This window comes from Pipistrellus kuhlii, unplaced genomic scaffold, assembly GCF_014108245.1.
Source record: "Pipistrellus kuhlii isolate mPipKuh1 unplaced genomic scaffold, mPipKuh1.p scaffold_m20_p_1, whole genome shotgun sequence".
In the NCBI taxonomy this organism is placed as follows: domain Eukaryota; kingdom Metazoa; phylum Chordata; class Mammalia; order Chiroptera; family Vespertilionidae; genus Pipistrellus; species Pipistrellus kuhlii.
The window spans coordinates 106,679,848-106,700,341 of record NW_023425404.1 but is presented as its reverse complement, the minus strand read 5'-3'; the positions used below and the strand labels follow the sequence as shown (position 1 = coordinate 106,700,341).

Genomic DNA, 20,494 nt, shown 5'->3' with positions numbered 1-20,494 from the left:
TCTGTATTTGTAGTGTAGATACACTAATGCTATTTCCTAAAGGAGTGTTTCCTGGAAATTTGTACAATCTTTAAAATGATAATATTATATTTAATGTAATGTGAAGTTCATCGTTGATAGTGTTCTAAAAATGTTTATAAGTACCCCTTGTCTGCTTCAATTAAAATTTTTAAATTTAAATAAGAGTTTAAATAAGAATTGGTAACCTTGAGTAGAGAGTGTGTGTGTGTGTGTGTGTGTGTGTGTGTGTATCTTCCAATAAAACCTTGAGAATCTTTCCCATTTCATTTTTTTTTCCTCTTTGCTACTTAACTTAATAGAACAGAACACCACTCTGATAAGGTTGACCACTAGTATGACTCTTTGACCTTTTTTCCCAGCTATTTTCAGTGAATCCTCTTTTGTCTAGTGTTTTGCTATTTCTTTACTCTTTTATCCTGCCTATATATTCTTTGGTGTAATCACCTGATTCTTCTCTGATCAGAAGTGCCCGCCCCTCTCTCCTAATCCTGCTCTTCTCATCAAGAAATTGAGATGCATCCTCACCTTTCTCCAGGAAGCATGGGAGCCAGCACTGGAAGGCACCCCACAGTGTATAGACTCTGAAGGACCACTCTCCAGACATATCATGATTTTAGGTGAAAGGATGGGGAGAAAATAATTAGTGTTTACTAACACCTCCTCTGTATCCATGGGAACAAAAGGCTTAAAATGGTTCTATAAAGAGGGGCAGGGGTGGGGGGCGGCTTTGTATGGCTCTGCCTGCCATTCCCCTCCACCTCTGCCAGTGCGGTAGGTGTGCCTTTTCAGGCCCACTGAGGCAAACCTTGAGTGAAGCGTTGGCCCTGGGTCTTCACTTGTCCAACCAGAAGAGCAGGGAGGATTCCTGAGGTTCAGAGAAGGAGTTAGCAAAGCTACTGAGTGGATTTTCCCAGCAGTGGGCATCTCCCTCCACCCCCACCCTTCCTTCCTTCCTCATGTAATTACTTCCTGCCTGAGCATCCAACATAAGGCCAGGAAGGAAGCTCAGCAACCCACTGTGGCCTCAAGCTGAAATAACTCTTAGCTGTAAAAGAAGGCAGATACTATTGGCATAGCGTGTGGGTGTGTGAGAATTCGACTTGTTTACTGTCTTCCTCTTACTGGTGATAATAATTAAGAATTGAGAAATTGTATGTATAAAATAATATATTTTAATTGTATTTATTTATTTATTTATTTATTTACCTTCAGAGCCATTTTTTATGACTTAGCTTGCACCCCTATTGGTGGAGTGGAAGTTTTCCATGTTCTCCATTTACTTCTCACACTTTCCTGTGTTTTAGAGCTTCTTAGGAATGTTTCCTAGAGGAGCACCTGTCAATTTCTTGCCCTTCACCAGATGTCACTTCCTTCCAGGTCATCGAATGTCATTGCTTCTTCTTAGTGCTGCTTCTTCAAACCTGCTCCCAAATTATTGAGTGTTGTATTGCTGCATGGTCTTGCTGGCAGGGTAATTTCAAATAAATTTATCTTTATTATTGAAAGTTATTACAAATGTCCCCTTCCCCCCACCTTTTCATTGGCCCCTTCTCCCCACTTCCACCCCCCTCCCCAGGCCTTCGCTGCCTGTCTGTGTCCATGTGTTATGCATATAAGTTCTTTAGTTAATCTCTTCCCCTACCCTTCCCTCTGAGATTCCTCAGCTTTTTAGATTTGTTTGACTCTGTGTGTATACTTTTTATATTTTTGCATGTTTGACTAAAAATCTGCCTACTGCTAACTTGTAAATTTTCTGCCTAATTTTTGTATAATTGATTATTCTCATTGTTACTGAAAAAGTAGGATCATTTTTTTTTCTGTAGTGAATTAAGTCATGGATATTTTTGGTTAAAATTACTTAAGCTGCAGAATCTTAGGAGTCTCATGATGGACTGCAATAAGTATGCACTTGTAGGTGTGAGTACTAGTAAGCACTGCTGAGTAAAGGAAAGTAGCATTGCTATTGTTATTTATAAATTTAATAAATATTTAGGGGGGGTGCTGGGCCTTGCTGGGTGGATGTTTAAATATTTTGCTACTTTATTTTTACCTTGAGGACCATGCAGATCATTTTAAATGAGAATATGCTTTATTGTCTCATAAACTTTGTTTTTAAATGACCCATAACTAATGTAATTCACTGTTTTAATACCTGCTTTGGGGGAAATCCCATAAAATTTGCAAAGTTATCATTAGTATATACTTTTGAACTTCAAATTCTTATGCTAAGATATCATTAGTTCACTATTTGCCTTGTGTATTTTTGGCCAGACAACAAAAGCCATTAGTCACTGTAAGTATAAATGAATTTATTTGCATATAAAATTCTGAAGAGCATAATTATTTATATGTGAGCATGAAGAAGTTTTTCTTTTGCATGTTATCACTGAAATGGCATTCAAGACTATGATCCTAATTGGCTGGAAGGATTGGCATCTGTATAATTAGTCTAGACATTAGCCCTGTGGTGTGAATAGACTGTGTCTGCTAGCTATTGTGTCTGAGGAGCCAAAGGACTGTCCTTTCACTCTTGACAATGTCTCAAGTCATGTTTTATGTGGTTTCGCTTATTTGGCTGCTTCCTACCTTGCCTCATTCAGGGCAAAGGGGGGTGGTTGCTATCCAGTATCCCATTCATCGAATATTGAGGCGAAGCAATGTTTGCTTTCACCATTTTCTCTTAAAAGGTCTTCCTCCCCACTGTATGTATGATGAATAATCTCTCTCATTTCCATGTGTTCTCATGATTTTTCTAATCACTTTGTTGTTAACAGTGTAACTTAGGGGAATCTAACACCCAGTCTCATTTTAATATCCTTTACAGGCCCTCTCTATAACTTTATTCTTTTCTGTTAAAAGAAAAATTTTAAAGCTTTTTAAGTTAAAAAATATTTTTTAAGTCAACAGAAGCATGTGAAAATCTGACCGGACGTATTTATTTGTGAAAACACACAAATTTTTTTTTTAATTTAATTTATTGGGGTGACATTGGATAATAAAATTAGATAGGTTTTAGGTATATACCGTATTTTTCGGACCATAAGATGCTCCGGACCATAAGACGCACCAGTTTTTAGAGAAGAGAAATGAAGAAAAAAAGATTCTGAAACAAATAGTGTCCTAAAATATTTTATGTGCATTAAAACCCAACATCACAGTCATAAACACATGTAATCAACCCTGTAAAGTAAACAGCAGCATTTAGAACCATTTTAGAGCCGGGCAAGCACACAGAAACCACACAGAGCCGGACAAGTAAAAAAACTTTTTTTTAAAAGTATATGTGTAGGCTATATTTGGACCATAAGACGCAGGGACTTTTCCCCCCCCACTTCTGGGGGGAAAAAAGTGCGTCTTATGGTCCGAAAAATACGGTAATTCTACAAAACATCATCTCTATAGTGTATTGTATGCTCACCACCCCAAGTCAGTTATCCTTTCATCACCATTCCCCACCCCCTTTACCTCCCACCACCACCCCCTTTCCCTCTGGTAATCACCTTATTGTTGTCTGTGTCTATGAGGTTTTTTTAATTTATTTAATTTCTTTAGCCTTCTCACCAAGCCCCCAACTCTTTCCTCTGACAGCTGTCAGTCTGTTCTCTGTATCCATGAGTCTGTCTCCACTTCGTGTTTTTTAGGGTGTATGTGTGTATGTGTTTAATAATTGAAGTGTTTTAAAAACATTTTTATGTGCAAAGAGCTAGCATTCTGCAGTAAGGTAGATGTCTTGAATGACCCATTCACAGAAGTCATGCCAGATTTGGGGCAGCTGTGCTATTCACTGCATTTCGCTTTACCTTACCCCGTAGATGGCATCTGTAGGCCTTGTTGGGCCCTGGGGGGTGTAACCCTGGTGTTTCTGGAAATGTTAGCAGTGTTTCACCATCGTAGCCTAGGGAGCAAGTCTCTCGCCGGTTGTGTGCTCCTCTCAGCCTTTGCTTCCCTAAGTGTCCCTCTTCTTCACAGGTTGCTTCCCAGGCTTTCCTTTTCTCCTGGTTGTCCTGAAGGGGCAATGGCTGAAGCATGAATTCAAAGAGGCATGTGGGTAGCATTCCCTGGTCCTCATGTCCCAGCCTAGCACCTCTCCTTTGCAGGAATCACCAGAGCTAACAACAGTCTGAGTGCTTCTGCAGAAATAGTTGGGCAGGGCAGAGAGTACTTCTAACTGCTCAGAAGGCTGCTGGAGGTGATGATGGAGTTCACCTCCAGATTTCATGCCCGTGTTCTGAGCAGCTTCTGGCTCCACAGGAGCCGTGGTGGTAACATGGTGCCTGGTCTGTTACCACCCTTTTGTAGCTGAAGGGGACCTGACTGCTGGTGCCGACCATATGGCTCTCAAGACCGATGCGTGCCCCTCCGGCCCTTCTGTGGGCTGCACGCCAGTGAGCTCCTGTCCTTATGTCTTGCTTGGTGCCTGCTGCTACCAGAGCCTGTCACTTCACAGTTTTGTTTCTTTGCCTCAGGGGCCACAAGATGCTTTTGGTCCAAAAGCCCCAGGATCAGCTGCACCCAGCTGGCCTGCCTGCTGTCGCTGCCTCCTAGGATTCTACAGTTAGGGCTCATGTTTCAAAGGCCAGAAGTACAATCAGGGGCACCTCACCGTGTGGTCACCCTTGGGCATGATGAAGTTGCTGCAGAGCGACTTAATGCAGTGGACGAGGGAATTCAGTTTTGTTTTTCCCCTTGAATGCTGTCCATGCTTCTCCATAGTGATTCACCACAGAGATGTATGTGGGGAAGTGAGTCCATTGGGAATGGTTCAATGACAGCCTGTAGGTGGGGTCATCATGAGCGTATCCATTTTGTGTTTTACTATCATCCTGCGGGTTCAGTAGCTCACTGAAGTGACAGAGGAGTCTTAATTTGGATAAGATTGTTATAATCTCATTCAGCATTATTGTGTATAGAAAGGGACATATGTATTAGGTATTAATTGATGTCACCAATGAATTAAAAGTTTTCCGAACCCAAATATTGTCACCAGGCCAGCAGCCTCAGTATGCCCTGGATACTTGTTGGAAATTCAGATTCTCAGGCCCCACCCCAAACCGACTCAATCGGAAACTCCTATGCCAGTCTGTATTTGAACAAACCCTCTGGTAACTGTGATGTACTTGAAGTTTGTACACTGCTTTAGAGCAGCACTCTAGATATTTCTGTAGCGATGGCAGTGTTTTGTTGTTTTTTACATGTTAAGAGGTATTAATATTTTTATATTTTTTATTGTTGAAACCAGAGGCCCATTGCACGAAGATTAATGTAAGAATAGGCCTTCTTTCCCCTGGTTTTGTTCCTGGCCACCTGGGAGCCTGCAAGTCCTCGCTCCTGGCTGCCGGGGAGCGTGCAGGTCTTTGTTCCGGGCGGAGCACTGCTCCTGTAGCTTCCTCAGCCCCCTGCCCTCCCCCTCATAGGAGGTGCCCTGCCCCGCCTGGAGCTCAGCACCTGCACATGCAAATTAACCCTCCATCTTTGTTGGGTTAATTTGCATACTCCTGACTTGCTTATGGGTGTCACAGAGGTACAGCTAAGCTAATTTGAATATTTTTCTTTTATTAATGTAGATTATTATATGTGTCTCCTTTTTCCCAATTGAAACCCTCCCCAGCCACACCCACCCCCAGGACAAACCCCCACTACCCCAGTGTCTCTATCCATTAGTTATGCTAATATGTTTGCATACAAGTCCTTGGTTGATCTCTTACCACCCTGCCTTCTTGCTGAGATGGACAGTCTGTTCATTGTTTCTTTGTCTCAGGATCTATTTTTGTTCATCAGTTTATGTTGTTCACTCTCCAGGTCCATCCATGCTGTTGTAAATGGTAAAAGTTCCTTCTTTTTTATAGCAGTGTAAAACTGTGTAGATGTACCACAGTTTTCTAATCTACTCATCTGCTGATGGACACTTAGGCTGTTTCCAAATGTTAGCTATTATAAATTGTGCTGCTATAAACATAGGAGTGCATACGTCGTTTCTGATCGGTATTTCTGGTTTCTTGGGATATATTCCCAGAAGTGGAATCACTGGTTCAAAAAAAAGTGGGAGTTCCATTTTTAAATTTTTGTGAATCTCCATACTGTCTTCCACAGTGGCTGCACTAGTCTGCATTCTCACCAAAGTGCAGGAGGGTTCCTTTTTCTCCGCACCTTGCCAGCACTTGTTTGTTGATTTGTTGATGATAGTCCTTCTGACAAATGTGAGATGGTACCTCATTATTGTTTTGATTTGCATCTCTTGGATGATTAGTGACTTTGCGCATGTTTTCATAAATCTCTTGGCCTTCTGTATGACCTCTTTCAAAAAGTGTTTATTTTGGTCCTTTGCCCATTTTTTGATTGGATCGTTTCTCTTCCTTTGTTAAGTTTTATGAGTTCCCTGGGATTAAACCCTTATCGGTGATATCATTGGCAAATATGTTCTCCCACACAGTGGGCTTTCTTGTTGTTTTGTTGATGGTTTCCTTTGCTGTACAGAAGCTTTTTTATTTTCATATAGTCCCATTTGTTTATTTTCTCCTTAGTCTCCATTGCCCTAGGAGTTATGTTGGTAAAGATATTGCTACGATAAATGTCTGTATTTTGCTGCCTATAGAAGTCTTGTAGGACTTTTATGGTTTCCTGTCTTACATTTAAGTCCTTTATCCATTTGGAGTTTGTTTTTGTGTATGTAAGTTGGTGATCTAGTTTCATTTTTTTTTTTTTTTGCATGTATCTGACCAAATTTCCCAGCACCATTTATTAAAGAGACTGTCTTGACTCCATTGTATGCTTTTGCCTCCTTTGTAAAATATTAATTGAGCTTAATGGCTTGGGTCAATTTCTGGGTTCTCTGTCCTGTTCCATTGATCTATATGTCTGTTCTTGTGCCAGTACCAGGCAGTTTTGAGAACAGTGGCTTGATATCTAGTATTGTGATCCCTCCAACTTTGTTCTTCTTTATCAGGATTGCTATGGCTATTTAGGATCTTTTTTTTTTTTATTTCATATGAATTTTTGGAGAGTTAGTTCTAGATCTGTAAAATATGTCATTGTCATTTTAATGGGGATTGCATTGAATCTGTAAATTGCTTTGGGTGGTATGGACATTTTAATGATGTTGATTCTACCAATCCATGTACATGGCATGTTCTTCCATTTGATTGTCTTCCTCTATCTCTTTTTTCAATGTCCTGTAGTTTTCTGAGGACAGATTCTTTACCTCCTTAGTTAAGTTTATTCCTAAGTATCTGTGATGGCAGTGTTTCATATACATGCTGCCTTGGATGGTCGTCAGTAGCCAAATGTGGCTACCAACTCTTGAAATGTGGCTAGTGTTACCAAGGAGTTATATTAATTAATTTTATTTAATTTCAACTAATCTAGATTTAAATTTATTAAAAATTTCTATTTCTTTTTAAATACCTTTGTCCAGTTCCTTCATCCCCCCCCCAAGCTCTGCTTCTCATAACTACAAATCTGCTTTCTTTTTCTATGAATTGTTTTTGTTGTTTTAAATTCCACATATAAGTGATATTATACAGTATTTGTCTTTCTCTGTCTGACTTATTTTTCTTAGCATAATGCCTTCAAGGTTCATCTATGTCACAAATGGCAGGATTTTTTTTTTCCTTTTTGTTTTGACTAAACAGTATATATATACATTCATCTGTTGATGGACATATAGGTTGTTTGGCTAAATACCTAGGAGTAAATTTTGCTGGATCATATGGTAGCTCTATTTTTAACTTTTTGAGGATCCTCCATCTGTTTTTATAGTGACTAGACCAATTTGCATTCCCAATCCAGATTTAAATTCAACTAGTGGTTGCATATTGGACAACCCACCCCAGAGCATACCTTGCTATTTATTATTGTGTGGATAAACTCCTAAAGTGTTTTACAAATAAGTTATTGGTTGTGGAATTATTACATTTATATTTCAGAATTAAATGCTCCTAGAGTGATCTGCAGTTGTTATTAAGAATAGTTTATTAGATTCTTCTGTTGGAGGAGGTGCTTCGCTGTTGCAGGCTGCAGGGGGAGTGTGTTCTAGCATGTAACACTGACTCAGGCCTGTTCTTCAGCTGCACAGGGCCTGGGAGCAGTGCCTGCTGTAAATGTAGGACAGATCTCTAGGCTTCTAGAAGTCATGCTCTTCCTCAGGAATAGAGCTGGGTCAGAGGTTTCTTTCAGGTGGAGCTCAGGTCTATCCTCTGTGTCCAGCGAGTGTTTTCTGCCTGGGGGAGCTTTTTAAAAAGACTTTAATGTAGGAGATTAGGTGAGTCCCCTTTGTGGCCCCCACTTCTGAGTTCTGGTAGGCACTTTGGGCTTCTTGCGGAACCATTCAAAAACTGTTGGAGGGCTGACTGCTGAGTCTGGGCCTGCAGGAGACGGGACTCTATCTTGAGTAGCCTTCAGATTCTTAGATTGCCCGAAGATACTTTGAGACCCGTCTTTGGGCATAGTTTTGGGGGTGACATCATCACATCTTTGTCACCTTTTTAAAACATAGTGGAGTGCTTCTGTGACCAGAAAAGGAGGCATTTACAAGCTAGAGGACACCTGCAAGTAGTCAGGGATTTTTCTCCCAAATCTAGCAACCGAAATCAAAGCAGACATCATTGTTAGGCAGAATTCTTTGTCATAGCAAAGTTCTACAATACATGACTGAGCTTCTTGATTGAGGGCCCTGTTTGTTGCATTATATAAATCTATATCCTTGATTTTCATAGTCTAGCTCTTCTTAGAATCATAGAATGTCTAAGCCAGGAGGTAGAGAATTTAGAAATGGTCACAATCCGGCCTCCTCACTTCAGCCTGATGGAAGCAGAAGCCCAGAGAGGTTGAGTTGACTGAGGACACAGGAGATTTTAGGGCTGATCAGGTTATGCCAAAGCCAGCCTCAGTGCAGGAGGGCCTCCTGTGTTCCTACGCTGTGCTGCCTCTCATTGATGTGCTAAGCTCCATGTTGTCTACAGGCTGTGTGTGTACTGCTGGGGTCACCGTCAGAATCTGGACAGATTGATAAGAAAGGAACATTACAAACCCATAATTAGAAATAAATGGGTACTCGTTGTTTAGTTAATAGTTTAAAATACTACTCTTGCTAATGTGTCACATAGGTATCTTGAAAAATTTCACCAGAATATTCTGACCAGTGACATATTGCTGCCATCTTTTCATGAACAATTTCATAAATTATTCCTGCCGTGTATGTGCATGGTTCAGTTATTGCACCAAGTTTTTATGTTAGTTGGTTATTTTTTAATAGGCAATTTTGCTGTAGTTTGTTCTTGAAGCACTAGGCCTATTTCCATTTATTGACTCTGTTACTCCTTTTGTAGGTTACTTTCTTTATATAGTATGCCCCTCTTACTTTATTCTCAAAGTATTGAAATGCTAGGTGCTACAGGTATGGTGCTGTGCACATAATAAGCATTTGCTAAATATTGGTTGAAAGAGCGAATGTTATCCTATCTACACAGGTTTGAATGTTAATTTTTTTGCTTTTTACTTTGGTCATGGGAAAAACTCTATGGTTTAGGGAGAATATTAGGTGTGTAATTTTTTCCCCCTGTCTAGCTTGAATGGGGTCTTAAACACACAATTCACATGCACACCAAAATTCTGGGAGAGGTTTAGTAAATTGAATGTGGGGTTATTGTTTATGTCCACAAAACAGAGCCCTGAATCACATTTCACATAATTTGTGGCTTTAAATTGGACTGATTTAGCAAGGAGAGTGAAATAATCTCTCATCCTGTCAAAAAGGCGATACCTTCAGACCAACATTTAATTGCATTGGCAAAGTAACTTTGGAAAGGCAGCAGTAATTCTGGCAGCATTATTCTTGGTTTGTGGCTAAATTGGGATCATCATTTTCTCCTGATTGCGCTAAGTTTCTTTATTGCTCTTCAAACTAATCAGATGAAGGCAGGAGAGAAACTTTGTGGTAGCTGGAGGGGGAACAGGAGAACGGGTGGATCTCTGAGCAGTGTTGTCATCTGTGGAGCTCACACACTTCATGATCCAGGTTTAGAAAAGGTAAGCTGACACCTGGCGACTCAGCAGGCACAGCCTGATTTTGTTCATGATCATTTACATAAAGTGAATGCCATTCATTTGCATAAAATTGAGTTTTTGACTACACATCTAAAAATGTGCTTTTGTAGTAAAATTGTATAGGCAGGGCTCACATGCATTCATATTGGTGTCCAAGTGTGGTTTTCCAGCTGCCTCGATTATCCCCTTAAAATCTGTCCTCTTGTCCCATCCCTACCACCAGCCACTTCAGAAACAAATCCACATGCCTTGCTCATTTTCCATCTGGATCACTGCTTCCTAATCCCTTAGTCTGGAATGATTTGTATTTACAGTCCCTTCCTCCAAGGAAAGCATTCCCCTTGTCTCTTACCAAGCCTCCTCCCTCTAAAAGAAATCATGGCATCGATACCTTAGACATATAAAGTTGAAATGATGACCTCAAACTAGATTGAACATATTCACAGAGTTACACACAGGAGTTCTTGGAATGGCGCTCTCTGTAAGTATTTTAGATGTCTGTTTGGGATTTCCCACACACCTCTGTAGTGCTTCTCAGCAGTTTGGAGCATTCCCTGGAGGGAACTGGTGGGATGCAAGGTACATGTACTGACATGAGACAGAATTCTTGTGTAGTGCCCAAGGCCCATGTTAATGGCTTCAGTTTCCTGCATAGAATTGGGATTGGTGCTTGCATGAACCATGGACAATAAGTTCATGGCCAATAAAATATTTATAGGAAACTTGAATCAGCAAATGGATACATGCAATACAATCTATGGGAAGTATTTCTACTATCAATTGAGAGTTAGTACTTTTGAGAGAAAGAAGCCTTTGCTTTTAAATTTGTATTTGCAGGTATATTGTAAGGAAAGAAGAACCTGTCAGGCCCTGAATGTTATATGTTAACCTTTGACCTGCCTATTACTATTCATATCATGCTACTGAGCTGGTTTTTCCTATTTCTGTATAATAACAGTGCATTGATCTGTTGCTAAGCTCATGTAGTGTGTGTGTGTGTGTGTGTGTGTGTGTGTGTGTGTGTGTTGATCAAGGTGCAAAGGTCTGGGACAAAATAAGAGACTGGGTAAGTTGAATATTTTATCATTTAAGGTCGGTCTTAAATTGTGGCGGTTTAGTGCAATGTGAAGAGAACAGCTTCAGATACCATATTATTGAAACAACTTGATGAAGGTATCATTAAGAATGGGACTTGGAGCTAGCTTGCTGCAAGGAAACCAAAAGGAAGGAAAAGTGCACGTATCAGACATTGTATGACGATTAAAAGTTTATATGCTTTATATAGGATGTTTGTGGCACAGACATTCTCTTTGCCTTTTGAAGAAACATTTCCCTTTCTACTCAGTGGTGAGTTACAATCTAAGAGTTACAAATATACAAAATGTAAGTATATGTGAATTAGATGATCATACTGGATAATTCTCCTTTCACATGAAGAAAAATGCAGTTTGTTGCTGGCATTCCTGTGAGGGGTGAAGGTTCTGAGTTAACAATCAGCATTTTTGTCTCCATAGCTGTGCCTGCAAACATAGCAGAGCTGAAGAATTTGGAAGTGCTTAACTTTTTTAATAACCAGATTGAGGAGCTGCCCACACAGATCAGCAGCCTTCAGAAACTGAAGCACCTGAACCTTGGGTGAGTATCTTTCGGGAGAAGGAAGTGAGGAGGAGGTGGAGGGACTGTGGCGTGGGCAGGGGTGGGGGCATCTATATTCCCGCATGGGAGGAGCTGATTCCTCATTTCCTTTTATGTTTTAGGTTTTTTCTAAGTTTTATTGTTTTAATACACCCCTGCAATGGCCTACATTAGTGCAGATCTCTTTGAGAACTAATTGAGAAGCTAATTGTTGGTGCAATAAGGATTGTGTTTTTATTTTTTTATTTTACTGTACTTTGTTTCCAATAAAATTTTATTTCAGTGATATTGATCCTGAAGGGACTTATTTGCTTAGCTTTAACTGTCCAGGCCAGTTGTAATGTGGTTGACTCTGCTCTCTGTGTCAAGTAGAGGTAGTTCACAAAGCACCTTCCTTTTCTGAGGAGAGGGTACATTTCTTAACATGGCTTTCTTGATTCTTGCAATTCTATTATTTAGTCAAGAGGTTCTAATCTTATGTCTCTCTTAATACAAAGATGAAGGGAGGAAGTTTGGTTCAGTTGAGGTTGCAAAGGCAGGTATCAATGAAGAATAATCCCTTGCTCCATATATTACTTTATAGTTTTCAAAGTCCTCATGCCAGCATTTGGCCCTCTCAGCCATGACAAGGAAGGGCAGGCAGGTACTCCTGCTTTCATGTCCAGGAGAGGAAGCCAAGCCCTTTCCGAGAGGTGAAGAGACTTACTCCCGATGGCCCCCACGCTTAGGGGCCTTGCCGGGCAGAGGACCCCGTCCATCAGACATCATAGATACCACCCAGAGTATGGGCTTCTTAATGCCAGCTTCATTGTTACCGCTCTCAGATAAAACTGCCCACTCATACTTTATTCACAGGGCCAAATAATATATTCATGAAATCATAGCCATTAAATGCTCTAGTAAGGTAGTGATTTACATGGACTGGTAATAGAAGCTGGGCAGGTATTTATCAATTTAATAAGAAGCAATCATGGGGGAAAATCTCATTCATAGAATGAGTTTTAGTTTAGTTCATTCTTTCCACGGGGAGTTTTTGGTTAGATACTATTTTGATATTCATTCTGGTTGTGAGATTATCTTTTTAAGATCCATGATCATTTTTTCCCTAATGTCAGAGGGGAAGTAGTGTTTAAAGAAGGGGAAAGAACACTTTCGATCAGATGGGATTTCCCCCATCGATGAGACTATATACCCAAAGAAAGGATCTTCCCTTTAGGTCTTTGTTTTGAAAATTAATGTCATACTATTTAATTTGCACCTGTAAAGAGTCTAAAACTCGATACATATACTAGATATAAATATACAATATAAAACTATATGTATTCTTATTAATTTTTTCATATATTAAGTTGTTATTTACATATCAGTGCTAGGAACAGTACATGACACATAGTAAGCAGTACATAAGTGATAACTATTATCATCACCATTTTTTTTATTCATTTATTTTGTGACTATGTAAGTGCCTTTTCTGCATCAAGAACTTTGCTAGTGTTGGGAGCCAGTGGTGAAAATCACAGTCCCTGGCAGTAAAAATAGAGGCAGAGCTGGCTGTTAGCAAACAGTGACAGGGTGCAGCTGGGTCACCGGTGTGTGGCAGGTTCTAGAAGTGCAGTGGGAGTGGGAGCAGGGGGCACAGTAATCTACAGGGAAGGTTCTCAGGGGAAGAGATTCTGTAGGGATAGTATTTGAGCCCAGACTTGATGCATCAGAAGGAATTTCTCAGAGTCCCAGCAGTGGGAAGACATCTCCGATTGTGAGAATGACATGTTTGAAAGCTCAGAGCCCTGCATGTTCTGGGCATTGCAGGTGGTTTGGTGTTGCGGAGTAAGAAATGTGAGGGAAGTTGTGGTATGGGAAGAGGGGAGAAGAGAAGCATGAATCTCTGCTCTTCACTTAATGGGTATTTCTTGAGCTTCCATACCAGGCTGTGTTGTAGGTAGTGGCCATCCAGCCCATGTAGGGCATCCATCACAGTTGGGAAAGTAGGCTGTAAACAAATAAATCATCAGCAAGGAGTCAATGTGCTAATGAAGGTAAACAGATAAGTCATCAGCAAGCAGTCAATGTGCTAATGAAGGGCCTGTGTGTCAAATAAAGGTGCTCCAATTTTATCATGCTGACCATTGAGGACTTTGCACAGCAGAGTGGCAGGAAAGATATGGGTTCAGATTTTTGTATGAAGGATGTGTGAAGAGAGGCTGCAGGGAGGAATTGCTGGAGGTCAGGAGACTCGTGAGAATGCTAGATTAACATTCCTGGAGAACTTGGACAGTGTGAATGGAGGCTGGAGAGGGATGATGGTATGTGAAAAATACAGAGGAGCTAAAAGTGGCAAGACCGTTATGAATGAGATGGGATAATACTTAGATATCTGCTGTGGGCAGCTGAAATAGAAACACAGGTGAAGCCAGGCTCTGGAAGATCCTGAGCTCAGAATTTGTTTGGCTGGGTTCCAGGTGCCTTAGAATGAAGTTGTAAAGGTTCTTTTTTATTGAATGTATCTTAGTCACCTCTTTATTGTCCTAGGATTTGTTTGCATATTTCCAGCTCTCAGTGCTTTATTGATTGTGTAAAGTTTTCTGTATTTAATTACCTAGCTATCAATATATACAATAGGGTTGTCAAAGTTTGAACTAAATTCTTAGTTCTCTGGGAAAGGAATTAAGATGAGTTTCAAGAAAGGATACTCCTGTCTTCAATGGCATACTGTATTACACTTGCACAGGTCTGTTTATGGCAAGCTATATAGAGCACACTCCTTAGGCTAAGCAGCCTGAATGAAATGTACACACTGAGATGCTACAGTTAAGCCACAAGCGTGCCTAATCTGAATGGCACTCTCAACCAGACTCTGCTTTTTAAGTGTATATAGTATTTGCTGTTTTTTCCAGTGAAAGGATATTTAGGCCATCTGAATAAATAAAGGAAAGTTGAGTTATGCTTTTAATTCTTTAAATGTATCTCATTTTATGAGTTATTTCCAAAAAATTGTAAAGGCACCAGAGGGTACATGTTAGTAATTATTTCAAGGATAATCTCATTTCGAGAGGACCGTGGCCAGCTGTTCTGGTATAACTTTCCACTATGAGAGGCTGGAGCTCATCTCATGAACAGTTAGGCATTCTCACCAAGCACAGTGCTGAGTGTTCATGGATTTGGGTTTTTGATGTTTATATTTCCTGCTAAGCGTATGACCAGGTCACTGTGGAGGTGAGAGTCTTGCCTTTAGCTAGGAAGGTTTTATTGAATTAAGAGGAGCTCAGGAGAACCTCCAGAGAGCCAAGTGTTCCAAAAGGGAAGCGTTAGTATGGGCTTTCCTGTGGCTTTTGAGGAAGAGAAAAAAAATCTGATTTTTAAGTTTCTCCTTCACATGCAGGCATTTTCCCCTTTTCAGTACATCCCATGTTTGCATTTGGAAAATGTTCACATGCAAACATAGAATCGATGCCATTTGGCATGGTTGAGCCACAACCTTGAAGTGACTTGGGTAAGCTGGTTTGGTGCAAATAGAAAAACCACCCTTGATAGTTGAGGTTTCTACCGTGATCTCCTACGGTGAGCTTACCTTTTGGGGCTGAGTCATAATGCCTCTCAAACCTCCTGAAGTACAGTTGTAGATATAGCTGTCATTTCTCAAGAATGCACTTAGGAGCCAAGGATTGTATTAAGTGCTTCATGTGTTTTCTCTCATCCTCCTGGCGATCCTGCCAGGAAGGTTTTACTAGCCTTATTTTACAGATGAAGAGGAATTGGGTCTCAGAGAAGCTGAATAACTTTTCCAAGTTATTGAAGCAGGTGCTAGATCTGGATTTCAAATCTAGATCTGTTCTTCCGCTGCCCCTACTGTAACCTCTCCTGGACATCTTGAGTGGCAGTGCTCGGAGGGGACCCTGAGGACACAAATCCCACCCATGTAGATGGAGGTAGATATTAGCGCCCAGTGTGGGGGAAGCCTCCTGCACACACTGTCATTCTGCAGAGAGAGAGAGACTTTCTCTGGTTCTTATGGATGTGCTTGTGTCCAGGGAAGCAGCCAGTATCCTTACGGCTTCTTGCATTGTTTGTAGCTGGGGCTGTTGGCAGCACCACTTCTGGACCTTCAGAGTCATTTCAGTCAGGGCTCGCTTTCCACCTACGAGGTCAGTGGGCCTGCTCCTGCCATGTACTGCTGTCAGTTGTACAGGGCTATGCTGTGTTCCTCACCTTTTGGGGGGGATTGGTTTACTGCTCGAAGAGAAAGAAAACCTGCAGTTTAGTAGGTTCAGGTTCACTATATGAGGAGATGGGATGGGGACTCTCTTCAGTGAGATGCCCCTGGCTTCCAAGGCAGCAATTTTTGCCTGGTGTGCCACAGGAATTTTTAAAACATGCAATGCCTGCTAGTCAGGGCACTGAGCTCTTTCCCCTAGATCATTGGTCAGCAAACTCATTAGACAACAGAGCCAAATATCAACAGTACAATGATTGACATTTCTTTTGAGAACCCAATTTTTTAAACTTAAACTTCTTCGAATGCCACTTCTTCAAAATACCAGGCCGTGGTATTTTGTGGAAGAGCCACACTCAAGGGGCCAAAAAGCCTCATGTGGCTCATGAGCTACAGTTTGCCGACCACGGCCCTAGATTGTCAAATAAAAAAATAACAACAACCAACAATAACACAACAATAGCCAGCAGGTGTGAATGAATAAAATTTATGACTATTCTGTTTTTGTTGGATTGACAAAAAATATTTCTTCTGGTGGGCTGCATAATTTTGGTAATTAGTTTGTGTGCCGTAAGAGGAAGAAGTTTGAAAATCTCTGACTTTAGGTATACTTCTGTGCACTTCCCATTATTTTGGTCCTTTTCTTCAGTTGCATTGATGTCTAATGATTAGGAGTGCCTTGCCTTCCAGGAGGTGCTGGGTGCTCTCAGACACCTGTCACCTCATCAGCTGAGTCAAAAGTCCTTGGTCCTTAACCTCTCTCAGCCTATTTCCCCATCTCAACATTTCAGAGATGATTATAAGAGCTGTCCTGCCTATATTACACGATAGTTTTGGTGATTCAAGTGAAATACATGGTATAAATGTGCTTCGCAAATTGTGAATTCATGGAGGATATTTTGCTAAATGTAAAGTTAACCTTCTCTACGCATTCAGAGGTAGTCACTCTTTCTTTCTAGGCCTGGTTGGTGGGTGTGGTCAGGATTGTAGCTCATATGAGAAGGATGGATGTCTAAGATTATTTGTAGTGTCACAGTTCTTCCCACTTTTCCACATCTGCCAGTCTGTATTAGATTAAAAAAAAAGATTTAAAAATCATTTATAACTATGCACAAAGTTCAGAACTGTGTTAAGAAAAATAGGTTCTTAAAAAAATGAAAAAACAGAGTAATAGATAAAAATTTCCTTACATTTTATTGGAGACTATATATATATATATATATATATATCTAGGGCCATGGTCGGCAATTATATTAAAATACACAATTATATATTTAATATAATTATATATTTAATAAAATACACAATTATATATTTAATATAATATATCAATTATATTAAAATACACATACCATAAATTTAGCCATTTTAAGTGTATGATTCAGTTGTGTTAAGTCTATTCACACTGTTGGGTAGTCAATCTCCAGAAATTTCTCATCATCCAAAGCTGAAACTCTACACCCATGAAACAACTCCCCATTTCCACTCCCTCAGTCCCTTGTAACCACCATTCTAATTGGACATCCCTTTGAATGTTAGAAGCTGCAGAACAAAAAAGAGATTCCTCCTCTTTCCCACCCCCCTCCGCTTGGGAGGAATAAGTGAAATAAAGTCAAGTCTGAAAACTACTAAGTTTACTGTGTCTCTTTTGGGGTGTTATTGCTACATCCATAAGGAAGTTTTCTCTAGAAGACAGATATTTTTGTGAAGATTTAATTTTCTGTGTAAAACTGATTAAGCATCACCATTGGAGAAAATGACAATGAAGACATTTTCAAATATTTCATGGCCTGGACTATATAATACTAGGTTTGTTAAATAACATAGTGATCATAGAACTAGGACCTCTTTTAAGCTTTCAACCCCTCACATAGGGCTCTTAGGCTTGTGACATAGGTGATCTGAGTATTCTGTCTAAACATATGTTTTGTACGTGATGTCCTGTTTTTTTCTCGACCCACAGGATGAATAGACTAAACACTTTGCCTCGAGGATTTGGCTCTCTCCCAGCTCTTGAGGTCCTTGATTTGACTTACAACAACTTGAATGAAAATTCCCTTCCTGGAAACTTCTTCTACCTGAGTAAGAAACTTCTACTTCTATAATTCTCCTTAAAATGGTACTTTGCGTTCTAAAAGAGGTATTTATTTGCCAAGGTCCAAACTCCAAGAGAAATTGGGCATATAGATTTTTTTCTTTACACATTCCTTTTGAATTTTCTTTTGTAGCTCAGCAGTATGTGTACTTGATTTATCTGATACCATTGCACTGAAGTGGTCTTTAATAATGTCATACTAACTTTCTAATAGATATTATGTATCTAAATGAGATATTGAGCTAAGGAGTTTGAGTTTCTTTTTTTAAAGAACATGCAAAAATGTAATAATATATGTGTTGCAGGTAACTTTTTATAGGATATTTGCCCAAAGATGTTTCAATCACTTACTTATAAAAATATCTAGCAATAAACCACTGACAGAATTTTTAAAATGTCCAGCCATGATTATTGTTCTAATCCTTTTAAAAAGTGCTCTTAATGCCCTAGCCTAGTGGTCAGCAAACTCATTGGTTAACAGAGCCAAATATCAACAGTACAACTATTGGAAAAAATTTTTTGAGAGCCAAATTTTTTAAACTTAAACTTCTTCTAATGTCACTTCTTCAAAATATTTCGACTCACCCAGGCCATGGTATTTTGTGGAAGAGCCACACTCAAGAGGCCAAAGAGCCTCAGTTTGCTGACCACAGCCCTAGCCACTTTAGCTCAGTGGATAGAGTAGGGGTGTCGAACTCAATCAGAGAAGGGGCCAAAATCTAAAATCCAGCCTAAATTGCGGGCCGAATGGTTTACTGAACAGTCATAAACTGTCATTGTGATGGAAACGCAGCGGAGTGCAGTGATGACAGCGCGGTGCGGGCCACATTGCAAGGCCTGGCGGGACGGATTTGGCCCGCGGGCCTTGTGTTTGACACATGTGGGATAGAGCATCGGCTTGCAGACCGAAGGGTCCCAGGTTCAATTCCTGTCAAGGGCAACATGCCTGGGTTGAGGGCTCAATCCAACATGCAGGAGGGAGCCAGTCCATAATCCCCTCTCATCATTGATGTTTCTGTCTTTCTCTTTCTCTCCCTTCATCTCTGAAATCAATAAATATTTTGATTTATTTTTAAAAAGTGCTCTTATTGATGAATTCTATTTTGTTGATAGTATATAATTAAACACTCTTCAACTTTTCATATTGCAAACAGATTCTTGTTGCAAATGCTTGTAAATATTAGGAAAAACTTATTTTCTCAAGAACTTGTGAAATATTTTGGAAAGAGTTACTTTCCTTCAATGAGTGTTCTATTTGTCCAAATAATGACATATGTGACACCCAGAAATACTGAATTTTCCGAGCTAGTTTCTAAAGTTTCATTTTTTTTTTTTACCTTATCTATACCTTCTCTCAGACTTCCTCAAGTATGTGAAAACAACTCTAAAATATTTTCTTGGGCGGTGGAATAAATTGTTTTATTATGTAAATTAATATACAATTCTGTCAAATTTTAAAACATTAGAATGTAAATGGTTGCAACAAGAAAACATACTTCTGCTTATACTATTTTTGGTTGAGGATAAAAAGATTCATTGGGGTTTTTGTAGTTTGGATCATGTTTCCATTGTGTAATACTGTGAACAAATTTCTGATTATTGGTATTCTGCCTAAGTTAGTGTTTTCTCTATTTTTAGACTCCAGGTCATTATTTTAGCCCCTTTATCTTCATTTATCTTTGTTGTTAAGGCCATAGAAACAAATAATAATATAATTGACTCTTGAACATACACACTTGAACTTCAAAGGCAGGTCTACTTATATGTAGATTTTAAAAATAAATACAGTAAATATATTTTCTCTTATGATTTTTGTAATAACATTTTTTTTCTCTTGCTTACATTATTGTAAGAATACCTGGTATGCTATATACTACACATGACATATAAAATATGTGTTAATCGGCTATGTTTTTAGTAAAGCTTCAGGTCAACAGGAGGCTATTAGTTTTTAAGTTTTTGGGGAGTCAAAAGTTCAGTAGTGATCTTTGACTGTATAGGGAATCCTTGCTTTTTACCTCCTCATGGGTCAGGGGTCAACTGTAATGAGTCTGATTATGGAAACAATAAACAGTGATTATGGCTTTCACCACCAGAAAGCCTTTTAGTAATGGATTTATTTTTAACACTACAGACCCAGTGCACGAATTCATGCACAGGTGGGGTCCCTCGGCCTGGCCGGCAATTGGGACAAATTGGGGCTGTCTCGTCTAGTCCCGATCAGGGCCAGCCGGCCAGGGGGAGGGACTGTGAGAATTGGCTGGCTGTGGGAGGTTGACTATGAGAGTGCACTGACCACCAGGGGGGCAGCTCCTGTATTGACTATCTGCCTTCTGGTGGTCAGTGTGTCATCATAAAGACCGGTCATTCAGTTGACTTGGTTGTAATAGTTGCTTAGGCTTTTATATATATATAGATTAGAGGCCCAGTACATGAAATTCGCTTACTATGTACATGGGGCATGTCCATTAGCACAACTACACCCTCTCCAG

The 20,494-nt window shown here is 39.9% G+C and overlaps 1 protein-coding gene across 7 annotated transcripts in view; it reads left to right on the top strand.

Moving 5' to 3' along the window:
- RSU1 (Ras suppressor protein 1) overlaps positions 1–20,494 on the top strand; it is a 180,269-nt gene that overhangs the window by 27,064 nt on the left and 132,711 nt on the right. For all 7 annotated transcript variants that reach the window (XR_006742796.1, XM_045587806.1, XM_036459116.2 and 4 more), the window contains 2 exons: positions 11,577–11,697; positions 17,871–17,989. Coding sequence is in view for 6 of the 7 variants with exons in the window: in XM_045587806.1 (XP_045443762.1) it covers positions 11,577–11,697; positions 17,871–17,989 (240 nt within the window). In the remaining variant the exon portion in view is untranslated. The remainder of the gene's footprint in view (positions 1–11,576; positions 11,698–17,870; positions 17,990–20,494) is intronic.